Below are 15,082 nucleotides of genomic sequence, written 5' to 3' on the forward strand. Positions count from 1 at the left end.
TGTATGTATCTTCTTCTTCCTAGTTTTGTTTCTTTCCAGATTAGATACTAAAGACTATTTACGATCTCTCTGAAATTCTAAGATTGGTTTCTAGGTTTTAAAATCTAAATTACAGAACGAAATTCATACTCTATTTCTGAGTTCTCCTGCAACCAACATATTGCACCTTTTTCAGCTTTATTAAAATATTATTTTCTGGCCAGGCGATAATCAACAGACCCGATTCTGTTGGTGAAATTTCAACCTTGTTTGATACTGCTTTGAGAAGTTACAATTCTGAAAAAATGTGTTATGAAGAACGAATGCTTTCAGCTGAGCCTCAGCTAGCGATCTTTTTTCACAAAAATTGTCCATGCAGACTGAAGTTTCACCTTTATTTTCAGTCAAACTCCCAAACTTTTCTTTGCCCTACATCTAGTTCTACACTCAAAAATCTGAAGCTAGCAGATTGAGGTCCAGGCTGGCTTGGAAATGTCGAGATGTACTAGATACCTTGATCTCCATGTCTTCCCTGCATAAGAGGATCTGTTACGTTCGCAACTACCTCTATAAGTCAGATTTTCCCTTAAGTAGGACCAAATAATAGATCAAGCACCATTCCTGTACCCGCTTCATATGCATCATCAATTCTCTCTGCAGGAAGTGAATAGATGCTAATAAAGGGAACTGTTACCCGTTGTAAGAGAATATGAACCAAGTCCATACTATTGCAGGGGTTCACCCAGGAACATAGATGTGGCCATGCAGCCAAACCCACTGAGACCGAATTGGTTGATGCATATTTGCCGATTTCAGGAACCTACTTTTGTGGTAAAACTTGGATACTTTTTGATAACAGTGATAGATCTTAAACTATGAATTCCAAAACTTGAATTCTTCCTAAAACAAAAGCTTTGCTTATTTGATCGCTGATGAGAGCATGCATGGCTCAAAGATTGAGACTTTTGTTGGCTCTACAAGAGAACTTTGCATTAATTAAAACAAGAAAAAATAAAAATTACCACCAGAGTTTTCTAATCCTGATTCTCTAATGAGAAGTAATTTACCAACGATCAAACAACACATTTCCGCATATAGAAACAAAAATTTCCCAACTCAACCAAAACAAATTATACAATTTTACCAATTTCAATAACATTAACTGTACCTCCCAAAATCCAGCAGGAAATTGAGCCATATGCAAGTTCTCCAAAAGAATCTCACAGCCGCAGACATTTCAAGCTTCCCACAAGTGCCAGGTACAGGGGAAAAAAAAAAAACAAATAGAAGAATGCCTTTCAATAATATGGACCCTGTCAGTAAGTTTGCACCAACAAATATGAGATTTACAATAGCATAGGACCAATATATAAGCACTTCTAAGTTCAGATTTGCCAAGCACAGAATGAAAACTGTGTTATCAGATGGACCAGCATGGTAAAAGTCAGGCAACTATTCCAATGATAGCAGTTTGTTAGTCCTTAATGGAATCCCCAAAAACAACATTCGTCTGGATAAAAGGAGGATGCTTGATATCAGGTACATCATCTATATCCTCTGCTGGCTGCCATAGTTTTAATAAATGCCATAGCAAGAAATCAATGATCATTACCAAGTAAAAAAGTTTCCCTGCCCATGCACCACATGTGAGGTACCCTGAGAGACGCTCCAGAAGATTCTCATCAGAGCATTTTTATGCACGGTCATATACTACCTCTGTTCTTCTAGCAACATCATGCCAACTGTATAGCTCTTTCATACAGAGGTGCATCTCTTGTGGATCAATCTGAGGGAGCATGTGTATTGCCTTCTTGATTGCCCGTACCATGTTACTTGGCACTGGTTCTGCTAAGACAACCATGTCATCAGGTAGAACCTCTGGACACCTCCGACTCGTGTACTGACAGTAAGCAATCCACAACTAGCAGCCTCCAATATGGCGATACAAAATGCTTCTGTCAGAGAGCTGTTTAACAATATGTGACCATAAATCAGGACAGTCCGCACTTGAGCATGAGGAACAGCCCCCAACATTTCAACACGATCCTGTAGTGAGTGTTTTATCCACATCTCTTCCAATCGTACCCGTTTTGGTCCCTCTCCTCCAATAATAAAGTGAACATTTGGGCACAGACGGCAAACTTTGGGAATGACTTCAACAAGCAAATCTGGACCCTTCCGGTAAACCAGCCTAGTTACCACAACTATAATAATTTTATCGTAGCTAAGTCTACTTGTTGCGGGTTTAAACATAGCTGTGTCCACAACATTTGGTATTACAAATACCTTTTGTGGGGGTAAACCTGATCTCAACACTGTATTTTCCTTGCTTGTATGAGAAACACATATAGCCTGATTCACATCTGCCAATGTGAACTGCAGTACCTCATTCATGTGGACACTTCCGACATCAGCAAATCCATAGAGTGAATGATCAGTAAACACAACTTTGTATCCCATGGTGCGTGCATGCATCAGAGCCTGATGACAAAGAGTTGAGAAGGCTTGATGTCCATGAACCAAAGATATCTTTTCTCGAATGAGAATTGTCCTTAAAATCGGCAAGTGTCCCGTAAATTGTCGGTAATGTGTTCTGCATCAGGAATGGCCTCCAAGGTATATAATAAACTTTCAAACCACCAGTCATATAACGCACCCCATAGCGGTCTCCATAGGCATGAGTCAGGACCACCACCCCGTGACCAAGCTTAAGAAAGCATTGTAATAGATAATAAATGTGATTCTCTACACCACCAAAGTTGGGTAGAAAAAATGGGACATGAGGGGTAATATTGTTCATTCACACCATATGGGGGTGTTTTAGGTATTTTAGAAAAAAAACTAACAGAAATTCTATCACATAACTGCGGCTGCTAATGGCAGGGACTGATTTGAAATTATTTGGGTGTTTTTGGTGTTCCGAAAAATCTAGAGGGTGACATTGAATAGCGACCAAAGTTCAGGGGGTGACGTAATTTTCTCTAAAAAAAAAATCAAAGTCTGTGAGACAGATGCATGTTAAAGTGAACATCAGAATCCCGGTGGACAAGAAATGTATGTCATTCTTTATTAGAAAATTTATATACGCACAGACTCAGACCCCTACTATCACCCACTGTTAAGGAATATACCTTATATGCTAATGTCAACTACTATATTTTATTTCTAATACCAAAATACCCTTACTACATATGAAGTACCTAAAATACCAATGTAATAAGATACTATGCCTTCCTCTCAAATTGAGACCTAATTCACCTTTCCCAAATCATAGATTTGGACCATTGGCAATCCTTTAGAGCATCAGAGATCATGGCGACATCAACGACAGCGGCATCGTTTCCTTTTTCTTCAGATGCCCTGCTTGATGATGCATCACTGGGAGAAAGCATGAGTTTTGGAAGCAATTGTTTTGGTTTGTGGTGGGGATTTACTGTTCTTCTCCTCCTTGTGGATTGGTCGCTTGGGCATAACTTAGACGGAGTTCTTCTACTCTCTTTCAAGTACTCTGTTCTGAGTGACCCTTTGTCGGTGTTAGCGAGTTGGACCTACGACGACCATACGGCATGCTCATGGAACGGAGTCACGTGCGTCAGAATTGGGACGACGGGAACAACCAGCGATTCTCTTCGCGTCATCAGTTTGGTTCTCCCTAGTATTCAGATTCTGAGTTCGGTTCCACCAGTCTTGGGCATGATCGAACACCTTCGCCATTTCGATCTCTCAATGGAACTCTCCCTGCTTTGCTGTTCAATGCTTCCGAGCTTCCATCACTAGTTCTCTCCAACAATGTCATCTCTGGTTCGTTGTCGGAGTCCGTCGGTGGGCTCAATAGCCTCCAATTTTTGAACCTATCCGACAATGCCTTGGTGAGAAAGATCCCTGACAATTTGACAACTCTTCCTAATCTCACCGTCCTTTCCCTCAGCAGCAATTACTTCTCTGGAGGTGTGCCCAACAGTTTTGAAGCTCTAGAAGTTCTCGATCTATCGTCCAACCTGATCAACGAATCATTGCCCGCAGATTTTGGTGAAGATAAACTTCGTTACTTGAACCTCTCCTACAATAGGCTCTCTGGCGTGATCCCACCAGACTTTGCAAAAGAGAATCTCTGCAAATGCTACTCTCAACTTCTTCAACAATCTAATCAGAGAAGTACCATAATCCACGCCTCTGCGTTTGATGTTTCGGTGAAGGTGAGTATAAGTAGGGGTGCATGAAAGAGGAAAACATGAGTTTTAATGAATATGGCATAACAGTCATTTGAACTCTTTCACTTAACACTTATTGATTATACGGGAATTGAGTCTAATTTAATAAAATATAAAAAATGTTCTTAATAATGGCATTCTTTAAGAGTTGATGTTGTAAATTTTTCTTCTAAGAATAACTATATGAAAACTATTATTAATGGAATCAACGGAGTGAGGTAAAGGAAACTTTTGTGGTGGTAAAATCACTATATTTTATTCGTAGAAATTGATGTAGGGACCCATCTAATTGGGATTAAGGTTCTAAAACTCAAGTATTAAGTGGGATTTGTTGAAACTTAAGTACCATGTCAGTTGATTTCATTTAGATGGGATTTGTTGTTGTTTTTTTTTTTTTTTCAATAATTACATTTCTTGAAAGAAAAAAAAATTGTACCAACCAAGCATCGAGTTGGGAAGCTGCGAGGAATTGATAAGTGATTGATGTTTGTGTATTGGGTTCAGAGATCAAGTGGACTTGTTTCTTTTCTTCGTCAACACGCAAAGGAATTCTTCTAGAAAAAAAAAAGGGCAAGCCGTAAGGGTGAGAGAGTGAGAGTGGCAGTATAAATTCTAAATCGAGTTGGGAAGCTGCGAGGAATTGATAAGTGATTGATGTTTGTGTATTGGGTTCAGAGATCAAGTGGACTTGTTTCTTTTCTCCGTCAACACGCAAAGGAATTCTTCAAAAAAAAAAAAGAAAAGGGAAAGCCGTAAGGGTGAGAGAGTGAGAGAGTGAGAGAGTGAGAGAGGCAGAGTGGCAGTATAAATTCTAAATCGTTAATCAGATTTTTGCTTGTCGGTGTCATCGGTGTAGACGAGAAGCTTACGGTGTAGACGATCATCAGTAACTGGTAGGGTAACTTCTACTATAGATCTTCTTGTCTTAGATTTACTAAAATAAACTAAAACAATCTTTCTTCTGGGTTATTTCACAGGGAAATTGCAGACAGAGGGTTCAATTATCTCTCTCCGGCACTTTTAAGGGTTCATTCCTTTCCTCTTATCATTTTCGATTGATTCTCCTTTTTTCCTCTTTGTTAAGATATCCCTAGTTGTTTGAGGGTGTGAGATTATGTACTTGTTAGTTCGATTCGAAGAGGTTGTTAAAATCTCTTCTGAATCAATGAAGAGTGGCAATTGGTTAGACAAACAACTCTAACTGTGAGTGTGTGTATTTGGGTCATGCGAGAGATGGGCTCCTTTCAGATTTTAGATTCCAATATGACCATTGGAGTCCTATAACTAAGAGAGCTTTTAATTCTCATGCTTTGGGCAATTGAATTAATTTTAGTCATTTCAGTGTAGCTTATGGGTCCATTTTTGGTCTCTGCCAATAATTTGCATTTCTATCATAACTTGCAATAGCTATATTTTGTTGCTATGATTATTTTAGTAGCATTTTCGGTGGTCTGATGTTTTTATGATAACAGCAGGATGGAAATTGTTCAGTGTTCAATTCAAGACAAGTTGGATAATGTGCCAGAAAATATACTAGAAAACATATTTTCACGTTTGTCAATGATAGACATGGTTAGGACCAGTGTTCTATCAACTAACTGGAGATACAAATGGGTTTCATTTCCACATCTCATATTCAATGATAAATGTATTCCAAGTTCTAATGGTTCACTTGATCATGATAAACTTGTGAAAATTATCAATCATGTTCTTGTAGTTCATAGAGGCCCAATTCAGACATTTAAGATCACTAGTTCGCAGTTGCAAACTTGTTCTGAGATAGACAGTTGGATTCTTTCTCTCTCATTTCATTCTTTGACTGTATTTGAACTTCAGATTTCTAAATCTGAGCGTCATAGTGTTCTTCCATGTCTATTCTCCTTTAAACAACTGATTCGTCTAATGCTGATTCACTGCATAATCACACTTCCTGTGACGTTCAAAGGTTTTAGCTGTCTCACAAGTTTGTATTTGCAAAGAGTTACAATATCTGATGTAGCATTGAAATGTTTGGTTTCTTCCTGCCATCAACTAGAAAGGTTGACATTGATTCATATCGATGGTCCTACTCATATTGAAATTAGCAATCCAGAACTCAAATACTTGCATATCTCTGGAAATTTCGATGGTATATGCCTTAAAGATTTGAGACTTTTAGTTTATGCAAGCTTTTATGCAACAACGGGGGCTTATCCTGATCGACAGATGATAACCTACAATTTTAGCAACATTCTTGGCTCTCTACTCAGTATTCAAGAGCTTCAGTTAAGAGGCTATTTTCTACAGGTAATAGAACCTTGTTATTTTCATATTCACTTGGCAATTGGCATGCAATCTCTTATGTTTACATCTGTTTGGATTCTGTTACAGTACTTCACTGTTAGTGATGCGGAAATGAGGCTTTCTTCTACTTATGATCATTTGAAGACCATCTCCTTCTCATTAAATGCAGAGGATATGCATGAGATTTTAGTTGCTATATGTTTCCTTAATAGCTTCCCTAATTTGGAAGAGCTTGACATCATGGTAACTTACTTGTGGCACCATCCTTTATTATTTTTGACTTCCTATGGTTCTTGCTCTCATTGACTTTTTCAATTCTCTAGCTCTGGCATAGTAGGAGATCTGCGATTGCTCTTGTTATGAATATTCAAGAAGCAAAGGATCAATTGAAGTCTACATTCAACCGACTCCGGGTTGTACATATTTCTCAATTCTATGGCATAGAGATTGAATTGGTACTTGTTAAATTTATCCTTGCCAATTCGCCAGTGCTTGAGACGATGAAAATCTGTCATGAGATAAATGACACTGACACAGTATTGACTTTGTCGAAAGAATTGCTTCGATTCAAAAGAGCTTCACCACAAGCAGAGATTGTGTACTAGGACTTCAAAACTTGAATAGAATTGATCCAAGTTGGTGACCACTTGAGCTCCATTCAAGCCCCCTTTATTTGAAGTGTCTTAGCATTAGGTGTGTCAAGCATTCAAGCCCCCCTCCCCTATTTTAAGTGTCTTAGCATTAGGTGTGTTTGAGGTCACATGCATATGTTGAAGAGCGCTCCAATTGAAACTAGTGACCAAGGCTTGATTTTTATTGCTCTCTGGGATCCTAATGATATGGCAATTGTAGCACTCATCTCTCTTCCCCATTTCTATTCATTTTATGTTTTTTTTACAGCTTTTCACTTGATTAATTTTTTCTGTAGGCTGTGTTCGGTAGCCAAGAGAAGAAAAGAAAAGAAATGAAAGAAAAATGAATCTAGAGAACAGAAGAAAAGAAAAGAACAAAAATGAAATAAAAAAACAAATAAAATTAAAAAATAATGTCTATTTTGCTATCAATAGAAGAAAAGAAAAGAAAAGAAAAGTTATTCTATTTTTTTCTGTTTTAGGTAAGAATATATTTTTTTTCACCATTCTTAAGGTGAATTTTCAAATTCAAAACAAGAATCTTCTGTGGGCTCAGGACATTATCAAATATAATGAGAATTTCTTAAATCAAATTCTTTTTTCTTTTCTTCTCTTACCTGTTTGGTAGCCAAGAGAAGAGACGAAAAGAAAAAAATTTAGAAAAGAGAAGAAAGGAAAATAATAGAAATGAATTGGAAAGAAAATAAAAAAAAAATTCTATGTGGCTACCAATAGAACAAGAGGGAAGAAAAGTTTTTCTATTTTCTTGTGTTTTAGGCAAGATTTTTTTTTTTTAATGGCAACACAAAAAAATTTCATCACTACCAAGATGAGTTTTGAAATAAAAAAATATTCTCTTTGTTCACAACATACCAAACATAATTAGGATTTCTTACGCTAAGAAAATCTTCTTTACGCTACCAAACACAGCCTTGGCATTGTGGATTTTTAGAGTCCGACACCCTTCCTTCTCAGTCAAAGAGTCATGCTATTTTGGAAGGGGAATTTACTAGCACTCTCAACATAATGTTTACTAAAACTCTCATACTTTTTACCTTTTCATAATACTCCCCTGCTTTTAGTTTTTACATCTCTTTCTCCTTTGCTATTTTTAAATACTTAGATTACCCCTCATTTTCACTTGGAACCTATTAAACTTTTTTCAATTTGATTAGTTCAAAAATTGATTGGGAATGAAAATCAATACTTTACATGGGTCCCATTCCTCCATTAGAGGGCGAGTTCTCATAAATTCAGATCCCTTTTCACTATGGAAGGATTTTAAGTGATTTGTATTTACACTAGTGGGTATTGCGATGTAAATTGGATTTCGGATACAAACGAGTCCTTAGCTACTAGTGGGTATGTATTTACACTAGCAGGGTGCCATCTCATGGAAGTCCTCCATTAGAGGGCGAGTTCTCATAAATTCAGATCCCTTTTCACTATGGAAGGATTTTAAGTGATTTGTATTTACACTAGTGGGTATTGCGATGTAAATTGGATTTCGGATACAAACGAGTCCTTAGCTACTAGTGGGTATGTATTTACACTAGCAGGTGATGCCATCTCATGGAAGTCCAAAAAGCAATCTTATGGGACATGCTCTACTATGGAAGCTAAGTTCATAGCCTTAGAAAAGGTAGGAACGAAAGCCGAATGGCTTAAAAACTTAATGGCGGATATTCCATTATGGTAAAAATCGATACCATCGATATCACTAAATTGTGATAATCAAGCGGCTATACATCTAGCCAAGAACCGAATATACAATGGTAAAAGGAGGCATATATGCCTAAGACACAATCTTGTGAGACAGTACATAGATGAAGGAATGATAGCTATCGATTATGTGAAGTCAAAAAGTAACCAAGCTGACATGTTCACAAAGCCTATGTCTGTTAAAAACTTGTGTAGTGCATCTACAGGAATGGGGTTGATGCCTAATCCTTAAGTCATGTGATGGACACCCTACCTATATGAAGAGGCTTAATGTCTTAATTAGGTTCAAGGGGTACAAACGATGTCATGGGTGACCAGCTCAGTACTACTGCTTATTTAAGTATTCATTTCAAGATGTAGATGGTAATAGTAGTACCACCACAAGGAGAAAGGTTGAGCGGTAAAGCTCTTAATTAGTCTAATCCCAGGAAATGTGGGGGTGTGTTAATTGTGGTGCACATTGACGACTAACCTAAGTGGATGTAGGGGGTGTGGCCACCGTCAATGAGAACTTATAGGTAAGTTTTCTAAACATTCATAAGTCCAAGATAAGGGATATGGCCAATCCAAAAGTCCAAAGTGATTATATGATGGGTAGCTCAAAAAGTTGATTTATAAGATGTGGTTGATGGATCGGTCAGCTACACTAATGAGGAAAGGTTCAAGGAGTTTGACTCTACCTGTACTCTGTAGCGCGACTCATTAGACCTAGTGTAGGTTCAAGTCCGAAAGACACCTACAACGATACGTCCTATAGTGTCTAATACAGTCACAGCAGTTGTGTCCTTCATATCATTTGAAACTTGTGGGGAATTGTTAGAATTTATATTTATTTTATTATAATTAAGTTTCAAAATGAGATTTTTCTTTTATGTGTTTTATGACTTGTAATGGTGTGGGACCCTTAGGGTCAAGGTAGTGGAAAATGGTCAATAACACCCTATGGGTGCCCTAAATTTCATTCATGACCATTACCATGAGTGGAGAGGTGGGAAAAGAGAATTGATTGGGATTAATTTCATTTATGAAATTAATTCTTAATTCATGCTATAAGTTATTGCCAAATGGAGGTAAATGATCAATATCATTATGTGGGTACCCTAAAATCCATTCATGGTCACTACCATGAGTGGGGAGGTGGGCTAAAAAATTATCAATAACACCCTATGAGAACTCTAAATTTCATTCATGGTCATTACCATGAGTGGTGAGATGGGCTAAGGAATTAATTAGGATTAATTCAATTTATTGAATTAATTCTCAATTCATGTCCATACGACATTATTCTCTAATTAACTTGCCATTAGTTGGAGGTTACTTTTGGAGAATCCAAGAGGGTGCAAGAGTTGGTTTTGGGTCTATATAAACTTAACCAAATACCTTGCAGAGACACATTCACACATTGACACTCCATCTATTTCTACTCTTTGCAATCATACAAGTCTTTCTCTTCCTTTTATTTTCTCTAAGTCTTGTATAAGGTTAGAGGGGGCTACTGTGCTATAGCTTTTTTCTCCTAGAAGGGACTAGAAGAACTGTCTCATCTTCTAGTGGAAAGTTGTTTATCTTAGAGGGAGAGATGCAGAACAACTCTTGGCAGTAGAGGGCATCAATTACCTTAAAGGCAGCACTACAAGTGTGACTCAACCTCAATTCTGATTGAAGCTTCTTCAGTTGTTGTGGTGGTGATTCAACATCTATTTGAAGTCTATCTCTGTCTCATTTTAGCCAAGGATCAATACTACAACATCATAGTAGTTTCTACTGCAAAAGCTTTGTATTGCAATTTGTTTTATTTTTATAAGAAATTGTAATACAATTACCCAACATATTTCCTTCATTTTTGGAGGGTTCTCCCAAAATCTTACATCGTCATTACTCATGCTAGTTGTTTAAGGTCTGAAATGCCCTTCACTATTTTTGTATACCCAATCCACTGCCATGACTGCCATCCTTCACCATGGCTTAAAGAAAACTTGGTCCTTAAAAATATGAAACATGGTACAATACAAGATTAAATTTCTCTTCATTTATAGTGAAAAGAGTCTCCTCAACTTGGAAATCTGGCATTTTTATTTATGATCATTGGATCAATGGTAGGAATTCTCTTGACTGGCCACTTATTAAAATTAGAGTTCTATCAAAGCATCAGGATCCATTCCAATGTCCAACGCGCATCAGACAGCTAGGCAAAGCTAGGGGTGCATCCGTGCATGATCAAATCCTCCCAGTTGTGGGTCCATTGGAAAGGATTCAATTCTCTATCAAATAACCTTATATGTATAAGAATTAGGAGAGGTTTGGGCATGCCATTAGCTTTCAATAAGCTAGCAGCACACACCAATCATAGGACTGAACACAAGAAAATGAGGGGGTATTTTTCAAAAGGGCAAAAAAATGATGACATATGTAGGGTATCCTGGATTCTTGGTGACGCATCCAACCTTTTCCTATAAGAATTAACTCTTCTTTAAAAAAATCCCACACCTCACACATAATTTAATTTTCGTAACAATTCAAGAGTATGATAATCAAACTTAAAGAAGGTAGAATGGATTGAGATTCAAAACCATGTTTAAATGATATGGATGGCATGTACTAAACATTTGGGCATCAACTGAGCTACAACATGGCACTTATAGTCAATTTGTGTTGGTAAACCAAGATAATTATAGCATGTTGGAAGCCATTGCTCTTCAAAACGGAAAATGGAGACTTTATTTGTTGACATAAATGTTAAAAAAAAAAAACAGGTATTATGTTCCCATACGAGAGTGTAGCATATGCCAATGGCTTTCTATGTCTATTTCTCTTCTATTGGTTCTTGCTATGAAAGTATATTTTTATCACTTTTGAGGGAGGAGTGAAGTAGACCCAGAGAACGCAAATTGCTCTCCCATAAAATATAGAGGTAAAAAGAACCATTTAAGTTAGTGTGTTTCTTAAGTCAAGACACTTGAGAGGGTGAAATGATTGCCTTGCCCCACATGAAAGACAAAAATTCTATCATCGTTGATGATTCCACCTGCACTCTCATTGATTCCTGTGATAATGCAGAAGCCACCCTATCTTTTAGAACCCTCTCCCAAATAAGAATATTAGTCTTCTTATATTTTTTTTATCTTCACCCTATTTGTTTACACATAAAATGGATAGGACAAAAGAAACAAAAGTATAGTATACAATTATTCTAACAATATTCAATAATCAATTGATTTAATCCTGCTACCAAAAAAAATTGATTTAACCCTTGTTGCATGAGCAATCTCAAAATTGAAATAAATGAAATATTTCCGTTTTTCTTTTTCATTCTATTTTGTTCCAGCTATCTCTTATGACACAGAGTTCTTAGAGTGGGATCTACTATTCTATGTTTTGGGTAACTAGCTGACAGCCCCCCCTTAAACTCCTAAGAGTCCCTCCACCTATAAAGTTGAAGTTTTATGATGGAAATTTTACACTTTACGTCTAAAATCCGTAAAAAGTGCAAGGGAAGAGAAATGTTCCCTCACTTTTTTTTTTTCTGGTGAAATACTACATTTTACTTCAAAGCATTTAAATCTTGACAAATATTCATCTCCTAATTGTGTCGCCTAGCGTTTGTAATTTCACATTGACTACGAGCTATAGAAAATTAAGGAGAAATAAGATAAACAAAAATTGTGAAAGCACTATATAACACCTGTTCCGATTAACATTGACATAATATTATTTTCTTTGGCTCGTGGGCCTTAAGGCTTTAAAACGCGTTGTGTCATGTTAAGACTGTTAGAGGTTATCAACTAACTCAACAACTTCTCTTTTGGCGAAGGGGGACTAAAGTTTTGCACACCCTCATCGATCTCTCAAGCGGGTCTAGTATACTTACTGTATTCTTGGACGTCACATTAAATACAACAAGAACTAGGGTAATTATATAATCAATCTTGAGATATTTTTGAGAATAATCCCACATTATCTAGCTCTAAGACTTATAATCATCTGTCTACCATAAGAAAAAGTATTGAGAAGTTGGAAGTTATAGAATTGTAGTTCTACATTAGTTTTTTCAGGTCCTTGGGGTCTTGGAGCTATTCCCACTTAATCCCTTAAGGTCTTGGATTAAACCCTCTAAAGTTTTGACGGCATTGTGATTCATAACGGATTAAGAGAAAGCACATAAGATTTTAGGGGTGCAAGTTTGGCCCTTGTGATACCCTACTTTCTAAACCCGGTCTAATTTCTTGATTGGTTCCTTTTGGTCTTATGGGACTTGAACTCGAGCGAGCTGAGGCTAGTACCTTATGGAATATGATGGCAAGGGTGACTCTAAAGTCGAGTTGGCTAGATGAGTTGAAGTTGGTGCCTAATGAAGTCCGTTTGTCTAAGCCGTGCATTTGCACGTATCACCGGGCCATGTACCCATAATAAAGGTACATGGTTGTGTTTTATGCCAAGTACACATTTTAATCAATTACCGAGAGTGAAATACGTGTCGGGGCTGAGCCCCATAAAAAATCTTAATGTTTTGGCTAAGTTTTGGCCAATTGGTCGGTGGTCATAGGTGGGTCAAACCCACTAGTGTGACCTACCACTCTAGACATTAGATATTTTGACCTAAATATAAATAGCATTTATTACCTTTCTTTTCCTCATTTATTGTTTTACATGGTATGTGAGTAAAGTAAAGAAGAGAGAGAGAGAGAGAACAAAAAAAAAAATGAGAAGAGAAGGAGGACGAAAGAGGGGAAGAAGATCCTTGTTGTGCGATGCTGGGTTGAATCTTTTGATTTTGACACCGGATTGGTGATCCTCATCTCGAGATCTACGATTTGTGGTGAATAAAGTCTATATTTTTTAAATCCCCAAAAACCCTAAGTGAAACCCTTCAATTTGGGTAGGAATCCTTTAGATCTTGTTGGTATCTCTTGAGAATGTGAATCTAAGGTTTAACAAAGGACCTACATGTTGTTTATGAAGTATTTAGAGGAAGAAATTGTAAGATTTGAAAATAATTTGTTGATCTGTTGAGCTAAAGAGAAGATTTGAGGTTTTTGAAATGTTCTTGAGCAAAGAGGTAGAACCCAAGCTTAGAACTTTTAATCGATCATAGATATATGTTAGAATCATAATATGTGACCTTAAATTTATGAAAAATACGATCGAATCTACCCGTGGTGGTTTCTCCAAGGTGGGATGAAGAATGGGAGTGAACAGTAAAGTTTTAATTTTGAGTGGTGTGTGCCTAGAAATGGTCGGACTCACCAATCCGGAGCCCACCTGTCCTAGATGGGCTGCTGGCTCTATCGGCTAACAAGATTGGTAGGCACCTGGCCCGCCACTCTTAGCCCGTCAGACTAGACAGAGCCACTAGGTTGAGTGGTGAGCAAGGACTGGTGGACATCTAGCCCACCGCTCTTGGCCCGCCAATCCTTATAGGGCCCTTGTGTCGAGCGATGAGTGAACTACTCACCGGTTGGCCTACCACTCCAACTCATTGGATTCCGATTAGGCCCAAAGTTGTCGGATAACCTTCTCTAATGATTTTAAACATGCAGGGATCATTTTACCCCATTGGTTATGAGCCTAAAGTGGAGATGAACTAAGCTTAACCTCTTTTATGATATGTTTCACTAGAAACTCACGTCATCGCACATCGGATCTTCCTCGTACTAAGGGTGATCATTGTACACAATTAGGTAAGTGGGGAGAGGACATTGACTTTTATTTTTTGAGTGATTTTGCATCATTTCATTATTGTCGTAGATTAGTCATGTCATCATTTCATTATTGTGTGTAGTCTAGTCATCCTCAAATGCTATTTGCATGCATTGATATGTGCATTATGAAATTCATTTTATGACTTGATATGTTGATATATTTAATTACTAAATGCTTATTCCTTCTTTGAGATATGAGATGGATGACTTTAAATTATTAATATGATGCATTGCTAGACTAGATACCGTAATCGGCTTAAACACAAATACATTGGTGGCCCGTGGAATGGGACACGGTGATACTATGCAGTCGTACTGTAATATCCCGCTTCTTAAGCCTGGTCTGATTTCACGGTTGAACCGGTTTAACCATGCAGGAACCGAGCCAGAGGATGTTAGAGCGAGTTCCTTATGGGCTATGATGGCACGGGTGACCTTAAACACCGGCTGGCCCGACAAGTCCGAGCCAGTGCCAGAAGAGACGGGAGTGCCCAAACCGTGTACGTGCACCTATCATAAGGCTATGTACGGATAGAACAGGTATTATATCCGTATT

The 15,082-nt window shown here is 37.6% G+C and overlaps 1 protein-coding gene and 1 pseudogene across 2 annotated transcripts; one reads left to right on the plus strand and one right to left on the minus strand.

Moving 5' to 3' along the window:
- Nucleotides 1–1,250: 1,250 nt before the first annotated feature.
- Nucleotides 1,251–4,174, minus strand: LOC122091644 (annotated as a pseudogene).
- A 420-nt stretch (nucleotides 4,175–4,594) lies between these two features.
- On the plus strand, nucleotides 4,595–7,331 carry LOC122091645 (F-box/FBD/LRR-repeat protein At1g13570-like). Of its 2 annotated transcripts, XM_042661678.1 has the most exons (5): nucleotides 4,595–5,083; nucleotides 5,168–5,216; nucleotides 5,663–6,476; nucleotides 6,561–6,716; nucleotides 6,797–7,331. In XM_042661678.1, the coding sequence occupies exons 3-5, from the start codon at nucleotides 5,667–5,669 to the stop codon at nucleotides 7,076–7,078; spliced, it is 1,248 nt and encodes a 415-aa protein (XP_042517612.1). In that variant the 5' UTR covers nucleotides 4,595–5,083; nucleotides 5,168–5,216; nucleotides 5,663–5,666; the 3' UTR covers nucleotides 7,079–7,331. The 2 variants fall into 2 exon arrangements, with proteins under 2 accessions (XP_042517612.1, XP_042517611.1); XM_042661677.1 differs by having other exon boundaries at nucleotides 4,596–5,083; nucleotides 5,168–6,476.
- Nucleotides 7,332–15,082: the final 7,751 nt, after the last annotated feature.

This window comes from Macadamia integrifolia, chromosome 10 (genome assembly GCF_013358625.1).
Source record: "Macadamia integrifolia cultivar HAES 741 chromosome 10, SCU_Mint_v3, whole genome shotgun sequence".
Classification (NCBI taxonomy): domain Eukaryota; kingdom Viridiplantae; phylum Streptophyta; class Magnoliopsida; order Proteales; family Proteaceae; genus Macadamia; species Macadamia integrifolia.

Bases quoted from the DNA above. Each gene is read 5' to 3' on its own strand.
- LOC122091645 (XM_042661678.1), top strand. From the start codon at position 5,667: ATGGAAATTGTTCAGTGTTCAATTCAAGACAAGTTGGATAATGTGCCA. The intron at 6,477-6,560 runs GTAATAGAACCT...ATTCTGTTACAG, and splicing joins TAAGAGGCTATTTTCTACAG to TACTTCACTGTTAGTGATGC. The intron at 6,717-6,796 runs GTAACTTACTTG...TCAATTCTCTAG, and splicing joins TGGAAGAGCTTGACATCATG to CTCTGGCATAGTAGGAGATC.